General features: G+C 40.0%; 1 protein-coding gene across 1 annotated transcript in view; it reads left to right on the top strand.

The window, feature by feature from the left end:
- The window catches only part of SLC35G2 (solute carrier family 35 member G2), a 32,550-nt gene extending 9,573 nt beyond the window's left edge, over positions 1-22,977 (top strand). Inside the window, exon 2 of the mRNA XM_065876769.1 lies at positions 21,544-22,977. Coding sequence (XP_065732841.1) covers positions 21,562-22,800 — 1,239 coding nt within the window. The 5' untranslated portion in view covers positions 21,544-21,561 and the 3' untranslated portion in view covers positions 22,801-22,977. The remainder of the gene's footprint in view (positions 1-21,543) is intronic.
- The last annotated feature ends 480 nt before the right edge of the window (positions 22,978-23,457 follow it).

The raw sequence follows: 23,457 nt of genomic DNA on the forward strand, positions 1-23,457 counted from the left end.
AGCCATGATGAATATCATTGCTTGCCATCTTTATGTACTTTACTAGTGATCTCCTTAGGATATATTCCTGGAAATGGCATTGCTGGGTCAAAGAGTTCACACATTTTAAATTTTGGTACTGTTGCTGGTAAAATTAACTCCTGATGCGATGGATTATACTGTGCTTTTCCTTCCTATACAATGTCCCTGCCAGTGATGGGACTTTATAAAGTCTCTTTTCAGCTTTGCAGTAGCATTATATATTTGTGTGTGTTCTCTAAATAGCATTAAAGGAGTGGAACGACTTTAATAAATCTAGGTATGCCACTTAAGCAACCAGATGTTGTCAAGTTTCATTCAAAATCTGACTTACGGTTTGGTCTGAAACAAGATGCCATCTGTTCACCATTTTTCAATTGCTTTACGTTATTTGAGTTTAATAAAATTTGAGATGTGAGTGGTGTCTACAGTGTGAAGAATCAGTTATGATCAAATGAAACCAAATGTGTACAATTTTGAACTGATTCATTTGGCATTTTCATAAATCTTGGCCTTGAGAAAATTCAGGCTTGGCTTTTTCATGGATAAACAGCAGCCAGAACAGGGCAAATGTGAGCAGGTGGTATATGTAGTATTTGAGGGATTTGAGAGTAGGCTGTTGATCCTGGGTGTTCCTTTTTTGTTCAGGGACTGGTGTAAGACCTGGGGGGTTGGCAGCCTTCTTTGAACTCAGCTGGGCTATTTGATCCTTTCTAGTGAGAATTAGGTAAAGAATAAACAACCAATAAGTACAACTTTAACAAGATATCAGAACAGCGCTGTAATCTGTCTTATATTTAATTAGCATCTAACCTAATTGGTGATTTAACCACTTAGATACATACAGAAAAGATCATGGAAACAGAAAAGGATCATTTTATTCCTTCCCCTCCCCCTTCTAGCGATGACTTCCTGCCACTCTTGACAGAGTCACCCAGCACAGCTGAATTTAAAGATGCTGATTCACTGTAAACTAATTCTGCTTTTATTAAAAAAAAAGACAGTAGGGAGCTTCCCTGGTGGCGCAGTGGTTGAGAGTCCACCTGCTGATGCAGGGGATGCGGGTTCGTGGCCCCGTCCAGGAGGATCCCACGTGCCGCGGAGCGGCTGGGCTCGTGAGCCACGGCCGCTGAGCCTGCACATCCGGAGCCTGTGTTCCGCAACGGGAGAGGCCACAGCAGTGAGAGGCCTGCGTACTGCAAAAAAAAAAAAAAAAAAAAAGACAGTAGGAAAGTAAGTGGTAGATGATAAATATATATTCAATGAGAATGGCATATTTTATGCAAATTGATAAGTCCACTGCTTCAGAGATGAGAAAGGCTCTTTCCTGGAAGGGGAAGTGTCGATTATAATCGGTGAAAGACTCTTGCATTCCAGCAAGTTCTTAGCTGCCAGCCAACACATTCATCACAGTGTGCCAGAATGGATTTTAAAACGGTACAACATAAATTGCTCTTTTCCAAATCAGGCATCATCACCCTCACACAAGCCAAGTCAACCTGCTTATCTGAAAACTGCCACATAAGGCTTTTTTTCAATCTCAGTTAACCTTTTCCTTTCCTGGTATGCACGGTTCATTAGAGTCTACTAAAGTCATTAGCCACGATTGAGTACAGAGGAGACGGGCTTCTCCAGTTTTGCCTACACAGCAACTAACATGCCCAGAACTTCCAAGGTGATGGTAACATAGAATATTTAGGCCAGCTCTAACCAGAATGATAACTCTCATCCCCACCTCCCTTTCCCACCCACCTTCTGCTCCTACAAATTTAATGATTTCTTTTTTCTCATTCTTTGTCCTTCCCAGAGCCAGCTGTTGACTCCTAGCAGCTCCTGCACAGCTGATAGTCCCTGGCTATCCCTTTCCTAAACTCCTGCCCTAGAGCTGTCAGCTGAGTCTCCAGCTCAAACTTGCGCTAAGCCTCCTGTTTGGTGCATCTCTCCACTACTCCTTCCTGCCTCTCCCCGACCCCATACCCATCCCATCCGATCTCTCTCCTTACCTCACCTCATCTCCAAGTCCTTTAGCTGTAATTCTCTCCTCTCCTATAACCCAGACTGACACAGCCCAGCAACATCCTGAGGCCTTGCTCTCATTCTCCCATAGCCCAGCATAGCGCAATTCTTCTTAGCTCACTTAGACCACATTCTACCTTGTTCCTCCCGGCCTGGCCTACTCTGGAATCCAGTATCTGTTGCCCTTCTTAGTTCAGCTAAGCAGCCTTCATCCCCAGCTCAGCCAGCCACGACCCCAACTTCAGCCTATGTCAGCTCCATCTAAGGAGCCTTGACCCACATCCACTTGGGCAGCTTCTGCTATTCAGCCCAGAATAAGGATTCTTTCTCACCTAAGTATTCCTCTTCTAAGTGATGTTAGCTAGCGTGCTGAGGAGTTTATCATTCAGCCTAGTGTGCCCCAAACCTCTTCTCACCTGGAGTGAGTGAGCTGTCATACCGTTCTGGTGCTGTTGTGCATCTGTTAGCACAGGGAGTGATCCTCACACAGGATGTCACCACAGACCTGTCACCAGCAAAACAGAGCAATGATGATGGATTTAGAGTGGTTCATCCACATTCCTCCCCTGTTTCTTCTAAGTAAGAAGGTGAATTTGAGGGCTTCCCTGGTGGCGCAGTGGTTGAGAGTCCGCCTGCCGATGCGTGGGACACAGGTTCGTGCCCTGGTCCGGGAAGATCCCACATGCCACGGAGCGGCTGGGCCCGTGAGCCATGGCCGCTGAGCCTGCGCGTCTGGAGACTGTGCTCCGCAGCGGGAGAGGCCGCAACAGTGAGAGGCCCGCGTACCGCAAAAAAACCCAAAAAAAAAAACCAAAAAAAAGAAGATGAATTTGAGAGACGGTTGGCAGGGTCAGGAGATGCAGTCATTGACTATGGAGACAAAAGCTAGCTGTTGCTACAGTAATACAAAAGTGAGCCCTAGTGAAGAGCTGGACTATCAGGGTCAGAGCACCAAAATCAAATTCCACAATGCAAGAAGCTAGCTATACGTCAGATTCCCAGAGTAAATTATTTTTTCTCAAGAGCAAGAAGTGCATGGATAGAGTGAAGGATTACATATCCTACTAATTTTTAGGCCAAATGTCAGTTTATTACTGGTCAACAATGTGAATATAAAGATCAGAATTCATCCCCAAGGACCCCCAATGTAACATTTTGGGGACAAACACCTAAGAGTAGCTACCATCAGTTATATTCACAAATTATGTGTGAAAAAAACCCAGTTTATAGCCAATTTAAAGTCCAGTCTAAGACTGTATCATTTTTACTCTGAAAAATCTAAAATGTGGAAAGTAATCACTTCTGGCTAGTGTAAATGAAAATACTAAGTAATTAAGCAATCATTTCAACACAGGATTAATAAAATATAATACTTCTGTCAAATAGTCAGATGACTACTTTGAAGTATTTTGAAGTAAAGACATTGTCCTTATTTCATGAAGTAACTTCTAATATATTAACATTCATTGCTCTTAAGTGAATTCAAAGTATAACTTATTTTAGCCACCGAAACATTTTGAAAATGGAAAAAAAAAAAAAGGTAAAACCAAGACTTTTTTTGGTCTTTTAAATTCCAAATGCTCAATGCCAACCTTTCAGTGAATACCCTTACTCCCTCTGTTCATTCAGTCTGATTTCATTGCCATTTCCTTATTTCTTTCTTGGTGGGTGGTTCAGGATCTCTTTCACAAGACAAGGAGGCATGAGGAATGGGGTTGAAGGGCTTTCCTATTTTTAGATTGAAAATTCTTCAATAATGTATCTCAGATGAAAGTTGTCTCAATCCAAGAAGTTTGCAGGGATGCTGACCCCTCTCCCAGATATATCTTGGCTGGGCTGCTGTGACAATCCTGGGCCAGCACGGGGCCAGCATAGAGTCCAGTGGCAGGCCAAACCAGGAGAAGGCTTCCTCAGGGTTCTGGAACCAGTATCTCTAGCACAGAGACTCAGAATTGCAGCCACGCAGCAAAGATAACAGTGTGAGGACAGTCTCAGAGGTGAAACCAGGACAGAAATGGGAGAATGAACAGCAGAGCTTGTGATAACTGATAGCAGGATGGGACAGAGTTCAAGGAGCAGTTGTAGAATGCAGTTCAGGAATGAGTCTTTATTTTTGTTCAATATTTGTTAAGTGTGCTCTGTGTGCTAAGAATACAAATATGAATGAGAACTCTCTTGCCTTCGTGGAACTCACAGACCACAAAGGAGATTGTGACTTGGCAAACTCCCTTTAGGTGGTGCCTAGATCTGTTGAGAGAGTAGGCATGGCAGATTTAAGGAGCTACCCTGGGCTGTTGCAAAACCCAGAAAACTTGAGATGTGCTGAAAAGTCCTGCCCAGCATGGATGTGGGAGGAGATGGAGTCATACTGTGATGGCTCCTGACTTCTCTGTGGCTCTGAGTCTTCTCAGAAACAGCACTTAAAAAAAATCAGAGGTCTGAAGGACTTCTAAAATTTGTCTCTTGGCCTGGTTTGCTAGCTGGGCCTAGATGAAGATTTGAGTAGACAGAATGTGTAAGGAAGTTATAATAAACTTGCCTTGATAGTTGTATTTCCAGAGAACTATCTAAGTAATCACATAAAATTTAAAAGGTTTCTAGTAGAAGATGGCTTGAAGGAATTATTCGGATTCTGTCTTAATTAGCAGTCCTAAGTTATTTACAATTGACATGTATTTCTTCAGTATGAGCTCAAAGTGCTGTCTACCCATCTTTATGAAAATCTGATGTTATTCTTACTCCAGACTACCAACCAATCCTGGTTGATGCTTTCAAAAATCTATTCTATCTTTCTTGATAAATTTTAGGCTATTTTTCTGAAACAATAACCACATGAGGAACAAAATGTAAGCAAATTGTCTACTATGAATTACTGTTGTTCGCCACCCTGTCTCATCAAGAAAAGAATTAATAGCAATTTAAGACTGTTGGAAGGGATTATCTTCAGTCTTTGGTTCATTAGACTGGCATTACGTGTGAATGAATACTCTTCCATAAATTTCAAAATATTAATGCTTTATTGGCATCTGTATTAAAATAATATTGTTAAAAGCAGAATAAGCAGGAGAGGTTCCTTGACTGGTGGGATTCAATTTTACATATCACATGGTATAATACACAGTGCATCTGTGTATCTGGCAAGGTTTAGTTACAGATAACAAAAGTCACTCTGGCTCTTTCAATCAGGAAGAGATAGAATACAAGGAATCAGAAGTCTCTCAAATCATTGGAAGGGCTGGAGGAGCAGATTTTAATCTGGGCCTCCAGGCACATTTCCTAGAGTGCATTGTTTTATCCTTTAAAAAAGTTACAAAGTTAGCAATTTATAAACTATAAGTAAGCCTTCTTGCTATAGAAACAAATCAGAGAGGAAAATAAGCATTTCTTCTATACTAGTAAGAAAATCTTCACAGTACTTTGACTAACATGAAGGAAGCAAGCTAATAGTTATTGAGCACCTGCTATGTGCCAGGTATGATTCTAGATGCTTTTGATCCATCTTTTCATTAAATCCTTAGTAATAACCTTTCCAAGTTAGTAATATCAGCCCATCTTACAAATGAAGAAACTGAAGTTTAGAAAGGTTACACGATACATGCACAGGCAGAAAGTGATAGAGGTAGAATTCAAGCTCAAATCTGCTGCCTCAAGAATTGGTTAGACCTGTTGTCCAGCATTGGTTATTTTTTCATATATATAAATTTATTTATTTATTTAATTTTTGGCTGTGTTGGGTCTTCGTTGCTGTGCATGGGTTTTCGCTAGTCGCGGCGAGTGGGGGCTACTCTTCATTGCAGTGCGCGGGCTTCTTTTGTTGCGGAGCACGGGCTCTAGGTATGTGGGATTCAGTAGTTGTGGCACACGGGCTCAGTAGTTGTGGCTCGCAGGCTCTAGAGCGCAGGCTCAGTAGTTTTGACACGTGGGCTTAGTTGTCCCTCGGCATTTGGGATCTTCCCAGACCAGGGATTGAACCCATGTCCCCTGCGTTGGCAGGTGGGTTCTTAATCACTGTGCTACCAGGGAAGTCCCCCAGCATTGGTTATTAATCCAAAGTCCTATCTGGTGGTATCCAACCAGAGTTCTGATTCAGTATTTAATGACTACATCCAACAGGGCAGTTTACTCAGCCCTTGAGAGGTGTTTTATAATTCACTTTATTTCTAGGTGATCCATGAGGATGTGGTTGTTAAAAGCAGATGTCTCAAACAGTATCACAGGGGTAAGCAGCCAGCAAATATTTTCTATGTCAGGCTAAAATAATCTTGTCCATGTCACTTGACCCAGAACTTTGTAGTCTCATCCAACACTTTTCTACATCTTAAGAAGATCAACAGTTCTTTTCTGGGGAAAATCATGGATTACATGCAGGCAGTTCTTTTCCACACCAGTACTAAGTGTTTGGATCTTTTCTCTAAGAATACAAATCTGATCTTTAGAGATTCACAAAATGATGGTGTCTGAGTTTTCTGTTTGCTGCTGTAACAAATTACCACAAACTTGGTGGCTTAAAACAACATGAATTTATTATCTTGCAGTTCTGTAAGTCAGAGGTCCAGTTCGGGTTATCAGTGAGCTAAAACCAAGGTGTTGGCAGGGTGTATTCCTTTCTGGACATTCTAGGGAAGGATCCACTTCCTTGCCTTTTCCAGCGTCTAGAGGCTGCCCACATCCCTTGACTCATGGTTCCCTTCTATCTTCAAAGCCAGCAACAGCAGGCTGAGTCCTCACATTGCATCACTCTGACTTTGCTTCTGTTGTCACATCTTCTCTGTCTCTGTTTTCCACTTTTAAGGGTCCTTGTGATTACATTGGGCCCAACCAGATAATCCAGGATGGTCTCCCTATTTTAAGGTCAGTTGATTAACAGCCTTAACTCCATCTGCAATCTTAATTCCCCTTTGTCATATAAGGTAAAGTTCTGGGAATTAGGATGTGGACATCTTGGTGGGGCTTGGGGGGCATTATTCTGCCTACCATGGATGGTTACTTTGCAGAATAGTATGGAGGAAAGGGCTTGGGAAGGCAGACCTGGACCTGAATCTTGTCTCTACCATTAATTAGTTATGTCACCCACTAACTGGCAAGTTACCCAACCTCTCAGAACCTATTTCCTCATATCTAAAATGGAGATTATAATACCTACTTCATAGAGTTGTTTTGACCTTTAAATGATAAAATAAAGTTCTTAATATATGCCTGTCACAGAATAGAGGCTAAATAATCATAGCTATTCTTATAATTAGAGAATCTAGAGCCATATTCAGGATGAAACAATCCAAAAGATTACTTCCCAGGTACTTCGAGGCATCTGTGCTTGATATTTCCTGTGGTTTCATTTTTCCTTTAACTCTAGTTGAATGTTTGCCTCAAATCCTTTCAAAACCAAACAGTGTATTGATCCTAAATAAACACAAAAAAATGAATGAAGACACACTTTATCTCACTATTGGTCTCAGCTAGTTTCTCTCTGTAGATGACGTCTGAACAGAGAGCAAAGAGGAAACATGAATCCTCTTTACTTATCTCTTATTTATTCTTTCACAATCTTCCCCTGGCCATCAAAAACTGTTTCCTCATTTACATTCAGGGAAAACGTCAACATTGTTATCTGTACCTTTTCACATATGTGACTTTTCCTGTGATGGTTATGGATCTACCCCTGTGTAAAGGATCGGTGGCAGCTGGTCATCCCATTTACCTTTAAACTCTCAGAAAGCTGAAGTTAATGATTGACCTGTTGTGTTCAGAACCCAATATTGGATCCATATTAACTAGCCATTAAAAATGATGTTGTAGAATATTTAATGACATGGAAAAATGTGTACAATGCACTGATAAGTAAAGGGGAAGTTATAAAATAGGATATAGTGGTTGATACCATGTTTGGGGAAAACAATGTTCACAAATAGAAAAAGACCTGGAAGGGTCAGTAGTTATCTCTGGGTGGTAGGATTATGAGTTGTTTTTATTTTCTTTGCTTTCTCACATTTCTCAATTTTCTACAATAAACATATATTGCTTTTGTAATAGGAATAAACAAAATGTGTTTTTTTCTAAAGGGCTGATGGTGGTAAATAGCTTCTCAGTCAAGCTTGTCCTGAGCAAGCCCAGGGAATCCTGATGAGGAACTGCTGTGGTCTTGTTGGTGGAACTCACTTGACTGGGCCAAGCTATGAGACATGCTCTGGGAAGCAGGGAAATAGCAACTGAAGTTCAGCCTGGTGATGCTGAAAGACATGTATCTCCACACCCTTCTTAACTGGTTGATAATAGTTTAATTAAGAAAAGTGGATAAACTTTATTTAAAGAACAGCTCCAGTTATGCCTGAGGAATTTAATATTAAAGAAAATATGGGAGACCTAGCAGCATAAATAGAGCCAGAGGCAGAGAAGCTAAACACACACATTCTCTTAATAGCTAAACTGCTCACCCTAATGTTTTATTATTCTTGAAATGTTATTAAGGACTTTAAAGTATTTTAATGGATAAGGCTCCCTATTTGGGTTACTAGCCATTTAAATCCATTTATTTATATTACTTATATTTTGTTCTTAACAAAATTTGCTTCATTAAAAAGTAGTCCATTCATTCAACAAACAGTTATTAAGCACCTATCTCATGCCAAGCATTGAGCTAGATGCTGCAAATATAAAAATTAATAATATCTAATTTTAATACCTGTGGGGTAAAAACCCTCACAGATCTAGCATAAGAGAAAGACAAAAACACAGTTGTAATTCAATGCATTCAATAAATTCTATGATTAAAGAACTGAGGTGGGCATCTAACTCAGGCTGGGGTGGGAAATGGGCCTAGGGAAGTTTTCCAGAGATGGTAACATTTAATCTGGGCCTTGAAAAATGAGCAGTAATTTACCAGGTGAAAAAGCAGGAAAAGAGTATTCCATAAAGAAGGAACAGCTTATGTAAAAACCCAGAGCCATGAAAGAGCATGACATAGAGAATTTCCTGCAGTTTGGAATAGCCAAAACTTCTGTGCTTATGGAGGACAAGCAAAGGATGAGGCTGTGATGGTTAATTTTATGTGTCAGCCTGGCTGGTCAAAGATTATGCTCATGTTTCTGTGACGGTGTTTTTGGATGAGATTTACATTTAAATCAGTGGATTTGAGTAAAGCAGATTGCTCTCCATAATGGAGGGTGGGCCTCATCTAATCAGTTGAAGGTCTGAAGAAAAAAACCTGACATCCTCCAAGGAGAAAGGAATTCTGCCAGCAGACTGCCTTTGGGCTTGAACTGCAACTGTTCCCTGGGTCTACAGCCTGCTGGCATACTCTGAAGCTTTTAGACTTGCCAGCCTGCATAATTGCGTGAGCCAATTCCTTAAAATTATTCTTTCTATATAGGTGTATATATACACATCCTATTAATTTTGTTTCTCTGGAGAACTCTGACTAGTAAAGAGGGTAAAGGCAGAGGACAGGGAGAGTTCTTCTGAACAGTTCTGCAGTTTGATGATCACAGGAAACTGCAGGTTTTCAGCTGCCTACCATTGATTGAGCAGTGATGCTAAGACACCAGAAGTGGGTATGTGGGCCTATAAGATCCTATAGAGATGTCAGTAGTCAACATCATTCCCCATTCTTTTCCATGTCTTCCTCTTCTTGGTTTTCAAATCCATTCCATTCCATCCAACAAACATTTATCGAGTGCCAGTATGTGCCAGACACTGTGTTGGGGCTGAGGATATAATGGTGAGAAAGTCTGCTATCACGAAGTGTATGGTCTGGTGAGAAAGACAGGATATAAACAAATGAATGCAGGGGCAATGGGGCACAAAAATTGGAGAGAACAGGGAAGGCTTTGCAAAGGAGGAAGTAACACTTGAGCAAATCACTGAAGCACAAATGTGAGCTGTACAGGTAGACAAGGGCAGAAAGGGGGAGGCCCACGTCATTCCAGGCAGACAGAATCATGTGAAAAAAGATTTAAAAGTTATTGAACACTTGCTAAGTGCAAGATACTTAGTGTTTTGTATGTATTAACTGATTTAATATTTTTATTCTACCCTATTAATATCGAAATTTTACAGAAGAGGAAATAGGTAAAGATGTTCAGTAAGTTGCCCAAGGTCACATATTTAATAAGTTCTGTAGCTAAGATTCAAATCCAGACAGTCTGGCTTCAGTATCCACCCGCCCCCCCTTGTTTTTAAATTTCCATCCCTGTGCCACTCTCTGTCTTCCTTAATCATGTAGCAGCCACAGAGTCATTAAATCTTTTTTTTTTAATTGGAGTATAATTGCTTTACAATGTTGTGTTAGTTTCTGCTGTACAATGAAGTGAATCAGCTATATGTATACCTATACAGATTCATTAAATCTTAAAGCCAGAAGGTCCTTAGATAATCTAGTTGAGTGGTTCTCCCACAAGAAAATTATACATTAGGATTATTGGGGAGGTTTTTGAAAATACCAATGCCTTCCTTTCTCCCCTGCCCCACACTGGAGGAAGCACTACATTTTCCCCGTTTCTTTTCTTTTCTTTTCTTTTCTTTTCTTTTTTGGCGATATGCGGGCCTCTCACTGTTGTGGCCTCTCCCGTTGCAGAGCACAGGCTCCAGACGCGCAGGCTCAGAGGCCATGGCTCACGGGCCCAGCCGCTCGGCAGCATGTGGGATCTTCCCGGACCGGGGCACGAACACGTGTCCCCTGCATCTGCAGGCGGACTCTCAACCACTGCACCACCAGAGAAGCCCCTCTTTTCTTTTTTTTTCCTATTTAAATAAAATTGTGGTAAAATATAAATAATACAAAACTTGCCATTTTAACACATTTTAAAAATATTTATTTTTATTTTTGGCTGCGTCAAGTCTTAGTTGTAGCACGTGGGATCTTTCCTTGCGGTGCGAGGGCTTCTCTCTAGTTGTGACATGTGGATTTTCTCTCTCTAGCTGTGGCATGCGGGCTTCAGAGTGCATGGGCTCTGTAGTTGTGGCGTGCGGGCTCCAGAGAGCATGGGCATTGTAGTTTGCGGCGCTCGGGCTTAGCTGCCCCGCAGCATGTGGGATCTTAGTTCCCCGACCAGGGATCGAATCTGCGTCCCCTACATTGGAACGTGATTCTTTACCACTGGAGACAAGGGAAGTCCCTTAACAAATTTTTTAAATGTTCAATTCAATCGCATTAATTACATTCACAATATTGTGCAACCATCACCACTATCTATTTCCAAAACTTCTTCATTACCCCAGACAGAAACCTTGTAGCTGTAACTCCCCATTCCCTTTTCTCCCAGCCCCTGGTAATCTCTAATCTATTTTCTCTTTTTATGAATTTGCCTATTCTAAATGCCACATATAAGTGGAATCATACAGTATTTGTCCTTTTGTGTCTGGCTTATTTCAGTTAGCATAATGTCTTCAAGGTTCATCCATGTTGTAGCGTGTACTGGAACTTCATTCCTTCTTATGGATGAGTAATATTCAATTGTATGGATATACCATATTTTCTTTATCCACTCATCGGTTGGGGCACTAGGTTGTCCCTCTTTCTAAAAACACATACTGAGGAACCATTGCTTTTTAAAACTGAGGAACCATTGCTTTTTAAAACTTAACAATGTCATACACAAGGAGAATAAAATGACAGAAGGAGGGCTTCCCTGGTGGTGCAGTGATTAAGAATCTGCCTGCCAATGCAGGGGACACAGGTTCAAGCCCTGGTCTGGGAAGATCCCATATGCCGTGGAGCAACTAAGCCCGTGTGCCACAACTACTGAGCCTGCACTCTAGAGCCTGTGAGCTACAACTACTGAGCCCGCATGCCACAACTACTGAAGCCTGCGTGCCTAGAGCCCATGCTCCACAACAAGAGAAGCCACTGCAGCGAGAAGCTTGGGCACCGCGCGGAAGAGTAACTCCCACTCGCCTCAACTGGAGAAAGCCAATGCATAGCAAACGAAGACCCAACACAGCCAAAAAAAAAATTAAATAAAATAAATTTTTAAAAAATGACAAAAGGAGGCAGGGGCTAAGTACCAGATGACACTGGTAAAAGGCCCAGAGGAGTGACATGTATACATTTTGGTTTGGATGACAGGAGGCTAGTTCTTAGGGTGGAGTTCTAGTGGCAGGGGTGCTCACATGATTGAGGCTTTTCTCCTACTTTCTGCACAGATGTTTTGTCATCATCACTCTTGCTTCCTGCCAGAGAAATTATGATTTCAGGAAAATGAAAATAGTTTATTCTGCTATGAAAGTGGAATGTGACTCTGACAGTGATAATACTTTGTCCTTTAAGGGAATAAAATAAATATCATTTTCCCTGAAATCATTTGCATGAATAAGTGGCAGTTACTTCTGGGCTAGGATATCAGACAGGGCTGTGTCTGTGGGAGACAGGAGTAACGTTGAGAAGGTAAAATGGAGAAAGAGGGAGGGGATTGGGGAGAGGAAAGAGAGAGAAGAGCAGGGAGGAGAGACTAATTTGGGGCACTAGGTGACAGAGTTCTAGACAAAACTTTGGGACAAATTGTCTTCAACAATAAGACCTACTGACCTGCTCCTCGTGGCCTACCTGGTGCCCTTCACATACAGTGTTCAATAATATGTACCGAGTTAGTTTCCTAAAGTGAGTACTTACCTTTACTTCCTTTTAAGTTATTGCAGTTCAAAGTGAGGTAGGCCATTAGTTTTCTCCAAATATTTTGTTTTCCACCCTTCCACGATGCTCTCCCACTCCAAAACCTCCTAAGATTTCACTTCTTCTCAAAGCTGAGTTAACGCATGTTTAGAATTTAGCACGTTGTCTGTACAAATGTAAATATCAATACATCTGGCTATTGATAGTATTGTTATTATTGACTTCTTCCATATTTCCTTCTGTTTTCACTGGATTTTAGAGCCATCAGTTGTGCCTTTCTTTATTGTTTGTTTTCCCATTCTTGCTTTTATGCTAATTCTGATTGTTTCCATTAGAGCTGAAAATGTTTTCATGATCTCTGGCTAAATCAAGATCTTGTCTTCTTAGTCTTTTTCTGAGAGCTATTGCAAGGATGCTTTAATCTAAGTGTTACAAAGGAGAAATTGATAATGTGCCTTATTTTTTGCTTTTCTAAGAGAGACGTAGATGGACTGTTGTTTGTCAGGCAATAATCTGATGCAATATGAATGCTATTCTAATTGCAATTTCTGCCATTATATATGGTATATCTATCCTAAGTAATACATCTGAGTAAGAATGATTCTGTCCTGGTTGCTCTGAAATTTCCTTTTATATTTTTATAGAGATTCAGTTGGTTTACCATAGAAGACTACTAGATGGTATGTCTCCTCTTTTTTCCCCCTTTGGTTGAATTTGCTTATGGTAGTTCCTTTTTAATTTGAGTATTTGAAATATTATACAATTAACTTTTCTTGCAGCCCCTCTTTTACATCTTCATAAAACTGTCCCGTTTCATGATTTGACTTATTTCATTTTGATCATTTGCCACTTAACACACAATGTGAATATTATCAACCTTCTAAGAAGGGCAAACATCTACTTCTTCATGATAAATCCCTCACTTTCTGAATGTGACTGATTTAAGAAAGGCATGCTCTTTATCTTCTATTCTGTTATTTCTCACTTATTATCATTATTCTTGTCTTTCAAGTTCTACTTTATTAGTTTATTTAAGAACTGATTTTCTAGTTCCAGAGGTTGGAGCTTAGAAGGAGGTTCTTTCCTCTCTAAAGCAGTGGGCCTTTACACAAAGATACAGTCCCAAAGAGTATTAATAAAGTACAAGCAGACTTAAATGCTGCCTCTAGTTCTCCTGATCCTCATGAGTTGCAGTGGGGAGAGTGAATCCCTATTCAAAGAGGGGTGTTAAAGGTTATGCTAAGCTGGGTTCATCATAAGGATTGGTAGACTCATGCTCACAGCCTTGAGGCCTCAGAATATGGGCCCCTTTTCATCAGTTTGGAGGGATGAATGGCTTCTCTCAATAGTTCTCAGGAGATATGTTTAACAGCACAGATCCTATGCATGTCCTGATGTCTCACGATATCCTGGAAAGGTGGTTGTTGGGTCTTCCCTTTCAGGTGACCAGTTAGGTGTGGTCTTTTCATTTTCATTCAGGGGCAAGACTGTCCAAGCACACTGGGGGAATAAGGTATCTCAGGACTGGGCTGCTCAGGTATAATGTAGTAACTTATCAGTTTGTGATAAATATTTAGTTCAAAGCCAGTCTGATTCATGAGTGTCAAATACCACGTCAATGCCCACATTTAAACCACTGTATTATAATCAAGTTGTACTAGCCAGCTTTATATCTAAGACTGTTTACCATTTTAGGGATCAGTCTGGTAACTAAAGAAAGAAGCTCTGATTACCAAGTGGCATTTGCTGTAGGCACCATAAGGAGATTTTCTAAGGATTCCCACCAAGACAGTAGGGATGGCACTGTTCGTTTTCTCAGCCTTAGGAGAGAGGTGATCTTGGGCCTTAGGCTGTGGGATGTAGCTTAGGAAACAGTACCTCTTTTAGATACAAATACTGCTTTTTCAGGCTTGCAATACTGAATTGCGCCCATTGTTCAAGCAGACACCAAACTATGTATCCTTTTAGTCCATTTGTCCAACATTTCAGGTTGATACATTTGTAGCTGGATAGGCTAGTCTTCTGGTCCTATTGTTTGACATTCCCTCTTCTCAGCTGAGTTGCTCTATGCAGCTGAAATGGACACCTCTGCCTGGGAGGGGCCAGCCCCACATAAATGTCAGAGGAACTGGAGCCATGAAATTAGTTCAGATTCTTCCTCTCTGTAAGGAAGGAGGAGGAACTGAGTTGGCATATTGGTCAGAACAATTTTGAGCAGGTGGTAGAAATTTGTGATCACTGAATTGCATGGTGGTCTCACATGGGAGAGATATCAAAACACTAGAAGTGTGAAATCATTAAACAGACAAACTGAGAGGTGAGTTAAAAGACCCCAACAATTATCATCTAAAACTTTCTCTTAAAATAGACATAGTTATTGCTCTAGTTGGTGGCAGAGCTAGAACTCAAAACCAACATTTCTGACTCAAATTTTTAATCTCTGGAAAAAAGTTTTGTTTTTCTCCTCCTCTTTACTTGTCTATATGTTACATATGTTTAGAGTCCCAATTCAGGCATCCTTTCCACCTGGAAACCTGCAAAGATCCCCCATATTTGGGTTACATGCCCTTTGTATGTGCTCCAACAGTTTCTTGTACTTCATGTAGTTACTTGCATTATTAACTTACTAAAATATTAAATTTGAATTACTTGTTGTCTCTTCCACTAGTCTATAAGCTCTATGAGTGTTGGGGCCATGGCTGTTTTATTTATCTTCATATTTATAGAGCCTAGAATGGTGCTGGGCACATGGTACCTCAGTTAGTATTTATTGAAATGTTCACAGGTTGAAAGACTTAAATGTGCAAAAATGTAATTACTAGTCAGGATTCCAGATTCTCTTCAAAAATTATATTTCAAAGGCTGAAATTAAATGAAACTAGGGAGAATGAATAAGATCCTGGGACTTCCCTGGGGGCCAGTGGTTAAGACTCCACGCTCCCAATGCAGGGGGCACGGGAAGATCCCACATGCCACATGGTGTGGCCAAAAAAAAAAAAATCTTTATGTCTCCCTTTAGTATAAGATGGCTTTTGCATCAGTGGGATACAATATAATATTTTAAAATATATATTTATTTTTTTTTATTTTTGGCTGTGTTGGGTCTTTGTTGTTGCGTGTGGGCTTTCTCTAGTTGCAGTGAGCGGGGACTACTCTTCGTTGCAGTGTGCGGGCTCCTCATTGCAGTGGCCTCTCTTGTTGCCGAGCACGGGCTCTAGGTGCGCGGGCTTCAAAAGATGTGGCACGTGGGCTCAGTAGTTGCAGCCTTCAGGCTCAGTAGTTGCAGCCTGCAGGCTCTAGAGCACAGGCTCAGCACTTGTGGCATATGGGCTTAGTTGCCCCATGGCATGTGGGATCTTCCCGGACCAGGGCTTGAACCTGTGTCCCCTGCATGGGCAGGCAGACTCAACCACTGCACCGCCAGGGAATCCCTAGCAGGGATTATATATAATATATAATATAATATATAATTATATATAATATATAATATAATATTATAATAATTTATTATTATATATAATATAATATTATAATATAATATATATAATATAATATATAATTATATATAATATATAATATAATATTATATTATACAATATAATATTAATGGTGTTGAGAAATACCTGGAATATATCTGTTATAGACTAATCCACTGAGAGAAATGAACAAAGATGACACAGTTCAAATAACAGTTTAAAGTATACAGTTGGACTAGGATTAAATACATTAATTTATACCTAACAGGATGTTGACTAAAACTTTCCTCTTCATTTTATGTATATATATATGTATACACGCCACCACACACACGTATATATAACAATCAAAGTGATTCAGTTATATATATGTGTGTGTATGTATATGTACACACATACATATAACAGAACCACTTTGCTGTACACCAGAAACTAACAGAACATTCTAAATCAACTATACTTTAATGAAAAAAAAAAGTTTCCTCTTACCTCAGAATTAGAATCCAGGATCTCACAATGGGGGACAAAATATCCCAGTTTCAAAAGCCAATCATTTTGGTCCAAATATAAGAGGCCTTTTACTTTAACTGTCACTAAGACCACTCCTCCTTCCGATTCCTTAAAATACTAGGGAGGGAAATAGGGTGTTCCAGTTATCTATTGCAGGTAACAAATCACTCCAAAGCTTAGTGGCTTAAAACGACAACAATCATTTTATTATCTGTCATGGTTTCTATAGATCAGGAATTTGGAAAGGACTTGGCAGGGCAATCCTGACTCAGGGTCTCTTATATACTTGAAGACAGATGGGTGGCTGGAGTTCGAACAGCAGGGGGCTGGAGCAGCTGGGGGCTTACCAGGAATTTCTCTCTCTTCAGGTGGCCTCAGGACCTCTCCATGTGGTTTCTCTACATGGGCTAGTTTGAGCTTCCTTACAGCATGGTGCCTTCAGAGCAGTCAGACTGCTTACTTGGTGGCTCAGAGCTCCAAGCACAAGTATTGCAGCTAGGAAGGAATAGCTATATTTCCTTTTATGTCCTAGCCTCAGAAGTCATAATAGGTCACTTTTACCATACTCTATTCATTGAAACAGTCACAAAAGCAGGGCTAATTTTAATGGGAGGGAATATAGACCCTACCTCTCTATTTAATAATGTCAAACTCACATTTTACAAAACCAGACATGTAGTATGGGAGATACTAGACTAGTGACTCCCTTTGGAAAATGCAGTCTGTCAAAGGGATCATATTATCTATTGTGGGTCCTTGGTCTAAGAAGAATGTTGTGCTTTTTCCTAATGGGGAGGGGAGAGGGATGTTCCTCCTTAGAGCCAACTGAGGGTGAAAGTTACCAGATCATTATTTACAATGATTGGGTGTGCTTTCTCGTTCTCCAATTGGAAGTCTGCTTAGAAAGCACATTTTAATTTGCTCTTTGCTTGCTCGAGGAAAGAGAAGGGGGCAGTGGTGAGTGGCCTATATACTCACTGGAGTAGTAAGGATATGTGACTTTCCTATGTCAAGTGAATACTTTTGGTGCCTAACCAAGAGAACTGCCCACCCGGCAAGAGGACCCAAACAGCAAAAACCTGTGGGCTGGGCTTCCCTGGTGGCACAGTGGTTGAGAATCTGCCTGCCAATGCAAGGGACACGGGTTCGAGCCCTGGTCTGGGAAGATCCCACATGCTGTGGAGCAACTAGGCCCGTGAGCCACAACTACTGAGCCTGCGCGTCTGGAGCTTGTGCTCCACAACAAGAGAGGCCGCCGCGACAGTGAGAGGCCCATGCACCGCGATGAAGAGTGGCCCCTGCTTGCCACAACTAGAGAAAGCCCTCGCACAGAAACAAAGACCCAACACAGCCAAAAAAAAAAAAAAAAAAAAAAAAAAAACAAAAAACCTGTGGGCCATATCCCCAGGGCAGGAGACTCCCCCACATCAGGAATTTGTGCACTGGGGAGGCTCTACAGAACTTACGTAAGATAGCCTGCATTTGGATGCCTGCAACCTACAGAGTATCAATGGCCTATCAGAGTTAGCACAGAAACAAAGACAATAATCAAAGAGAGAATTTCACCATGTATTAGAGTCAGGGTTCAACCTGAGACACAGAACCAATAGGAGATTTATTACAAGGAATTGGCTAATGTAACTGTGGTGGCTGGATAAGGAAGTTTGTAGTCTGTAGGGCAGGCAGTCAGAAAGAAAAGATCAGGAGCGTGTTGGAACCCATGAGCAAAGGCCAAAGCTTCTTGTCCACAGGTAGTAAGGAAAGGAAGGTCATGAGCAGGCTAGAACCCCAATGGCATGAATTGTTTGGAATCTGTGAAATCATGGAAAGCCTAATCCGTTTTTGGAAGGGCTTACTTGATTAGGTCAGGCCCACCCAGGATAGTCTTTCTTTTATTAACTTAAAGTCAACTGATTAGGGACTTCTATCACATCTGCAAAAACCTTCATAGCAGCACTTATATTAGTGTTTGATTAAATAACTAGAGAATGTAGTTCAGCCTAGCCAAGTTTATATATCAAAAAGCCATCACACAACAGCAGCCAGTGTATGAGATATGTGTCCTTTCCTTTTCCTTCCTCCCTATGCCAATACACCAGGGGAGCTGGAGCCTAGAGAGATGGAGGAGGTGTCCCAGACCATACTGCCCTCCCAAGGACTCCAAAAGGAGGGAAAGGGAGAAGGAGTAAACCAACAGAATATGTCCTTCCCCTATTTGTTCCCCTGGGGCTACAAATCTGGCCTGCAGTGGGAAGGGGAAAGCTTTGAAAGGATATAAGACACAACTTTAACAATTTTAAGCAAGTGGGAAGTTATGGGATCTAACTGAGGTATCATTAAGATATTTGCTGACTAGCAAGGAAAAGAGATTTAACAGCAAATTTGGGTACAATGACTGGAGACAAAATTCCACTGATGGAGACAACTAAATAACAAAATGATGAGATTACAAAAATTAGAAGAACTACTGCAGATGTTAAACAAAGAAGAAAAAAATAAGTGGCTACAGTGGTCAGGGAAGGCTTGTTTCTAAAAGGCAAGATTTGGACTGGGCCTCCTTAAAAGATGAGCAGTATTTAGAAAGTGGGAGCAGAGGGGAAGCTAGTGAGAATAAAAGCTTAGAGAAACATGCACATGTGGGGAGTCAGGACAGGGAGAACACTGGACTGATCAGAGCAAAGTATGTTTGTTAAGGAGCTAAGTATTGATAGGGGCTAGACTAGGCAGGGTCTTGAGAGTTAGGCAGAGGAGTTGAGACCAATGACGTAGTTGGTAGGAAAGCTTGTAGGTTCTTGAATGGAAAGCTTGAGGGAAGTTTTTTGTTTTGTTTTGAATCTGTTAAAGGCATTAATGTGACAGTGGTATAGTATAGTTGGATTTTAGGGGAGAAGGACTGGGATCCAAGAGGGCTAGTCAGGATGCTGTTGCAATATTCTAGATGGGAATTCATAAAAACCTGATCCAGAATCACAAAGGTAAAATGGAATTGGAGGAGAAAGGAAAAATCTGAGAAATATTTCAAAGACAAAAACAATAAGATTGATGACCAAATGGAGTGTGATGGCAGAAAGGATAATTGAGTATTCCTTGGTTTCTAGCTTGGGGAACTAGAAAGATGGTGGTATTTCAAACATAAGTGAGGAATTTAGGGAAGGAAAATCTATTTGGGAGACCAAGACTGTTAATTCAGTTTGTGATTATTGAAGCTAAAGTCATAATTTGAAGTGGAAATATCCTAATAAAAGTTGAAAAAAGAGAACATCCAGATTAGCCTGATAGCAATATGCATGAAGGACTGCAAGTGGGGGGGGGGGGTCCATGCTAGGAACTGAAGGGCTTGGAGGCACAGGTGGTGTTTTTTAAAATGACTCTTCCAACTGAAGGTGGTGTCATTTAGAAGAGAAAGGAGTAAATAGGAACAGTTGGTTTACCCAGATGGTGTTAAAGAACAAAATAGGATTTGATTTCTGGACCATGGTTTAAGATCCTAGAACTGGTGAGTTTTCGGCAAGCAACAGGGAATATGTCATGAAGACAAAAAATAAAAAGGTTTCCTTTTTAAAATTTTTTATGTTTTAGAGGGGAGGGGTGAAGTCATTGGGAAGGAAATAGGAAATTGTTCTTGGGGAGAGGGGAAAGAACTAAAGAGAACTAAGTGAACAAATACAGGTCTCAAAGAAAGAATAACATTGTAGAAGACACCCAGTGTTTCAAAAGAGTTAATTATAGGTGAAAGGAAGCTGAATTTATTAATATTCATTGAGAGTTTACTATATGCCAGCACTATGGCAAATCCTTTATATGTCATGGACATCCTTCTATGTCAGTAAAGATCCGCATTGTCATTTTTAATGGCTGCATAGCATAGTATCGAGGGTCATTCTGGTAAGCTACAATGAACTCTCCTATTCATACATTTTCCCCACCTTTTTGTATGCTCTCTTTTTCTCAATAACAGATGAACTTTTCTTTTTAGTTTGTAATTTAATTTTAAACAATTATCATGATTCAAAAAATATAGTAAAAAGTATACAGTAAAAATGTTTCCTTCTATTCTTGTTTCCTGTCCCACTCCAATGATTATTAGCTTCCTTTGTCTCTTTCCATAATTCACTTGTTATACTTTTTATATTATATAAACAAATATAAATATGTACCCTTATTTTTTCCTTTTTTTAAAAAAAAACATAAGGTAAAATGCATCTTGTGATCATCTCTTTAGGGTAAAATCTTAGATGTGATATTGCTGAATTAAAGGGTAGTTTTAGTTAAAATCTTAAACATATTGCCCAGTTGCTCATCAGAAAAGCTGTATATAGCAAAAATGCATGAATGTCACGAAATCCATTTTATTTATTTTCTAATTTCAGTGCATCCCATATATCTGAAAATGTATGGGAAGCCAGAATAAACATTAAAAAAAATCACTATAATTTGTAATATAAGACTAGTTTGGGTATCATACAGAAGTGATTATACAAAAGAATTTGGACTTAATCATTATAATTTATAATACAGACAAATGGACACAATGAGAAGGAAAGGTTTGATCTATGTTGTCGTTTATTTTTCTGTGTTTATCTTATTGGATGCGTAGAGAGGGAGGAATGAACAAATGGAAAAATATCAGTTGTTTGTGATGTAAAGAAAATACAGCTTAATGAGACAAAGAAAAATCAGAATGAGACATAGGGGCAGACTTAAGATGAGAGTGAAAAAAGGGTAGACAATTTCATTGGGCTTCATACATCTGATAAGGCATATTGCCAGATCATCTCTTCCTATTACTTTTTTTAAAAAAACTCCTGTTACAACCTCTACTATCTGTTATTGAATTGGTACATATGATTATAATAGAGATTAAAACTATATTTCAAGTGATGAATATGTACATTTGTCTTTTTTTTCCCTCTTAAATAGAATTGATTGCCTGAAGAAATGGATACTTCTCCCTCCAAAAAATATCCAGTTAAAAAACGGGTGAAAATACACCCAAACACGGTGATGGTGAAATATACTTCTCATTATCCTCAGCCTGGGGATGATGGATATGAAGAAATCAATGAAGACTATGGAAATTTTATGGAAGAAAATCCAAAGAAAGGCCTGCTGAGTGAAATGAAAAGAAAAGGAAGAACTTTCTTTGGAACCATGGATACTCAACATCCACCAACAGAAGACCCAATGACCAATGAGATTGGACAATTCCAAAGCTTTGCAGAAAAAAATATTTTTCAATCCAGAAAAATGTGGATAGTGCTGTTTGGATCTGCTTTGGCTCATGGATGTGTAGCTCTTATCACTAGGCTTGTTTCTGATCGTTCCAAAGTTCCATCTCTAGAACTGATTTTTATCCGTTCTGTTTTGCAGGTCTTATCTGTGTTAGTTGTGTGTTACTACCAGGAAGCCCCCTTTGGACCCAGTGGATACAGATTGCGACTCTTCTTTTATGGTGTATGCAATGTCATCTCTATCACCTGTGCTTATACATCATTTTCAATAGTTCCTCCCAGCAATGGGACCACTATGTGGAGAGCCACAACCACAGTCTTCAGTGCCATTTTGGCTTTTTTACTTGTAGATGAGAAAATGGCTTATGTTGACACGGCTACAGTTGTTTGCAGCATCTTAGGTGTTTGTCTTGTCATGATCCCCAACATTGTTGATGAAGATAATTCTTTGTTAAATGCCTGGAAAGAAGCCTTTGGGTACACTATGACTGTGATGGCTGGACTGACCACTGCTCTTTCCATGATAGTATACAGATCCATTAAGGAGAAGATCAGCATGTGGACTGCACTGTTTACCTTTGGTTGGACTGGGACAGTCTGGGGAGTATCTACTATGTTCGTTCTTCAAGAACCCATCATCCCATTAGATGGAGAAACCTGGAGTTATCTCATTGCTATATGCATTTGTTCTACTGCAGCCTTCTTAGGAGTTTATTATGCCTTGGACAAATTCCATCCAGCTTTGGTCAGCACCGTGCAACATCTGGAGATTGTGGTAGCCATGGTGTTGCAGCTTCTAGTGTTACATATATTTCCTAGTGTCTATGATGTCTTTGGAGGGGTAATCATTATGATTAGTGTTTTTGTCCTTGCTGGCTATAAACTTTACTGGAGGAATTTAAGAAGGCAGGATTACCAGGAAATACTAGACTCTCCCATTAAGTGAATACCTGATTATTGTTAATGTTCAGTTATTAATAGGTAAATGGACATTTTAATGTTCATCTGGAAATGTGTTGTATAACTGACAGAGTGCTATATAATTAATATATGCAGATGTGGAAAAATTTATTCTAGTCTAATAAATTAAAAACATATACTAAATTATGTGGAATATCATGAATCTGGTCTCTTTGCTGTTAATAATAACAGGCAATTTTTATTATAAAAATGATTATTTATTATAAATAATAAAAGGGTAGAGAAATGTTAACTTTTATCACTAAAGAACATAAGACTTGAAGAAATGACTCCTTTCAGATGGAAATTCTGTGGTCCTGAAGTTCAAAAATTAGTAAAATGTTCATGCCCAATGTTCTATAAATGTTCAACAAAAATCCCTCGATATTCAAAAATCTATAAGGTGAAATGCTGAATACCAAGCCCTGTTTTGTCACCTATTTGCATTAGAAAACTAGAGGTGATTGGGCTTGGTAGAGTAGCTTGAGTGAGTTGAGGCAAGAAAGAGGGAACGAAGGAAAGGAGCTGGTTTTTCACTGGCAGTGGTGGTTGTCCTACCTTAGAAGAAATTGGTCTTCCCCTTGCTGAGGCCACATTAGGCAATGCATAGTAAATGGAGGGAGGGAAAAGCTTGGATTCCTGC

The sequence above is a fragment of the Phocoena phocoena genome, chromosome 4, assembly GCF_963924675.1.
Source record: "Phocoena phocoena chromosome 4, mPhoPho1.1, whole genome shotgun sequence".
Classification (NCBI taxonomy): Eukaryota; Metazoa; Chordata; class Mammalia; order Artiodactyla; family Phocoenidae; genus Phocoena; species Phocoena phocoena.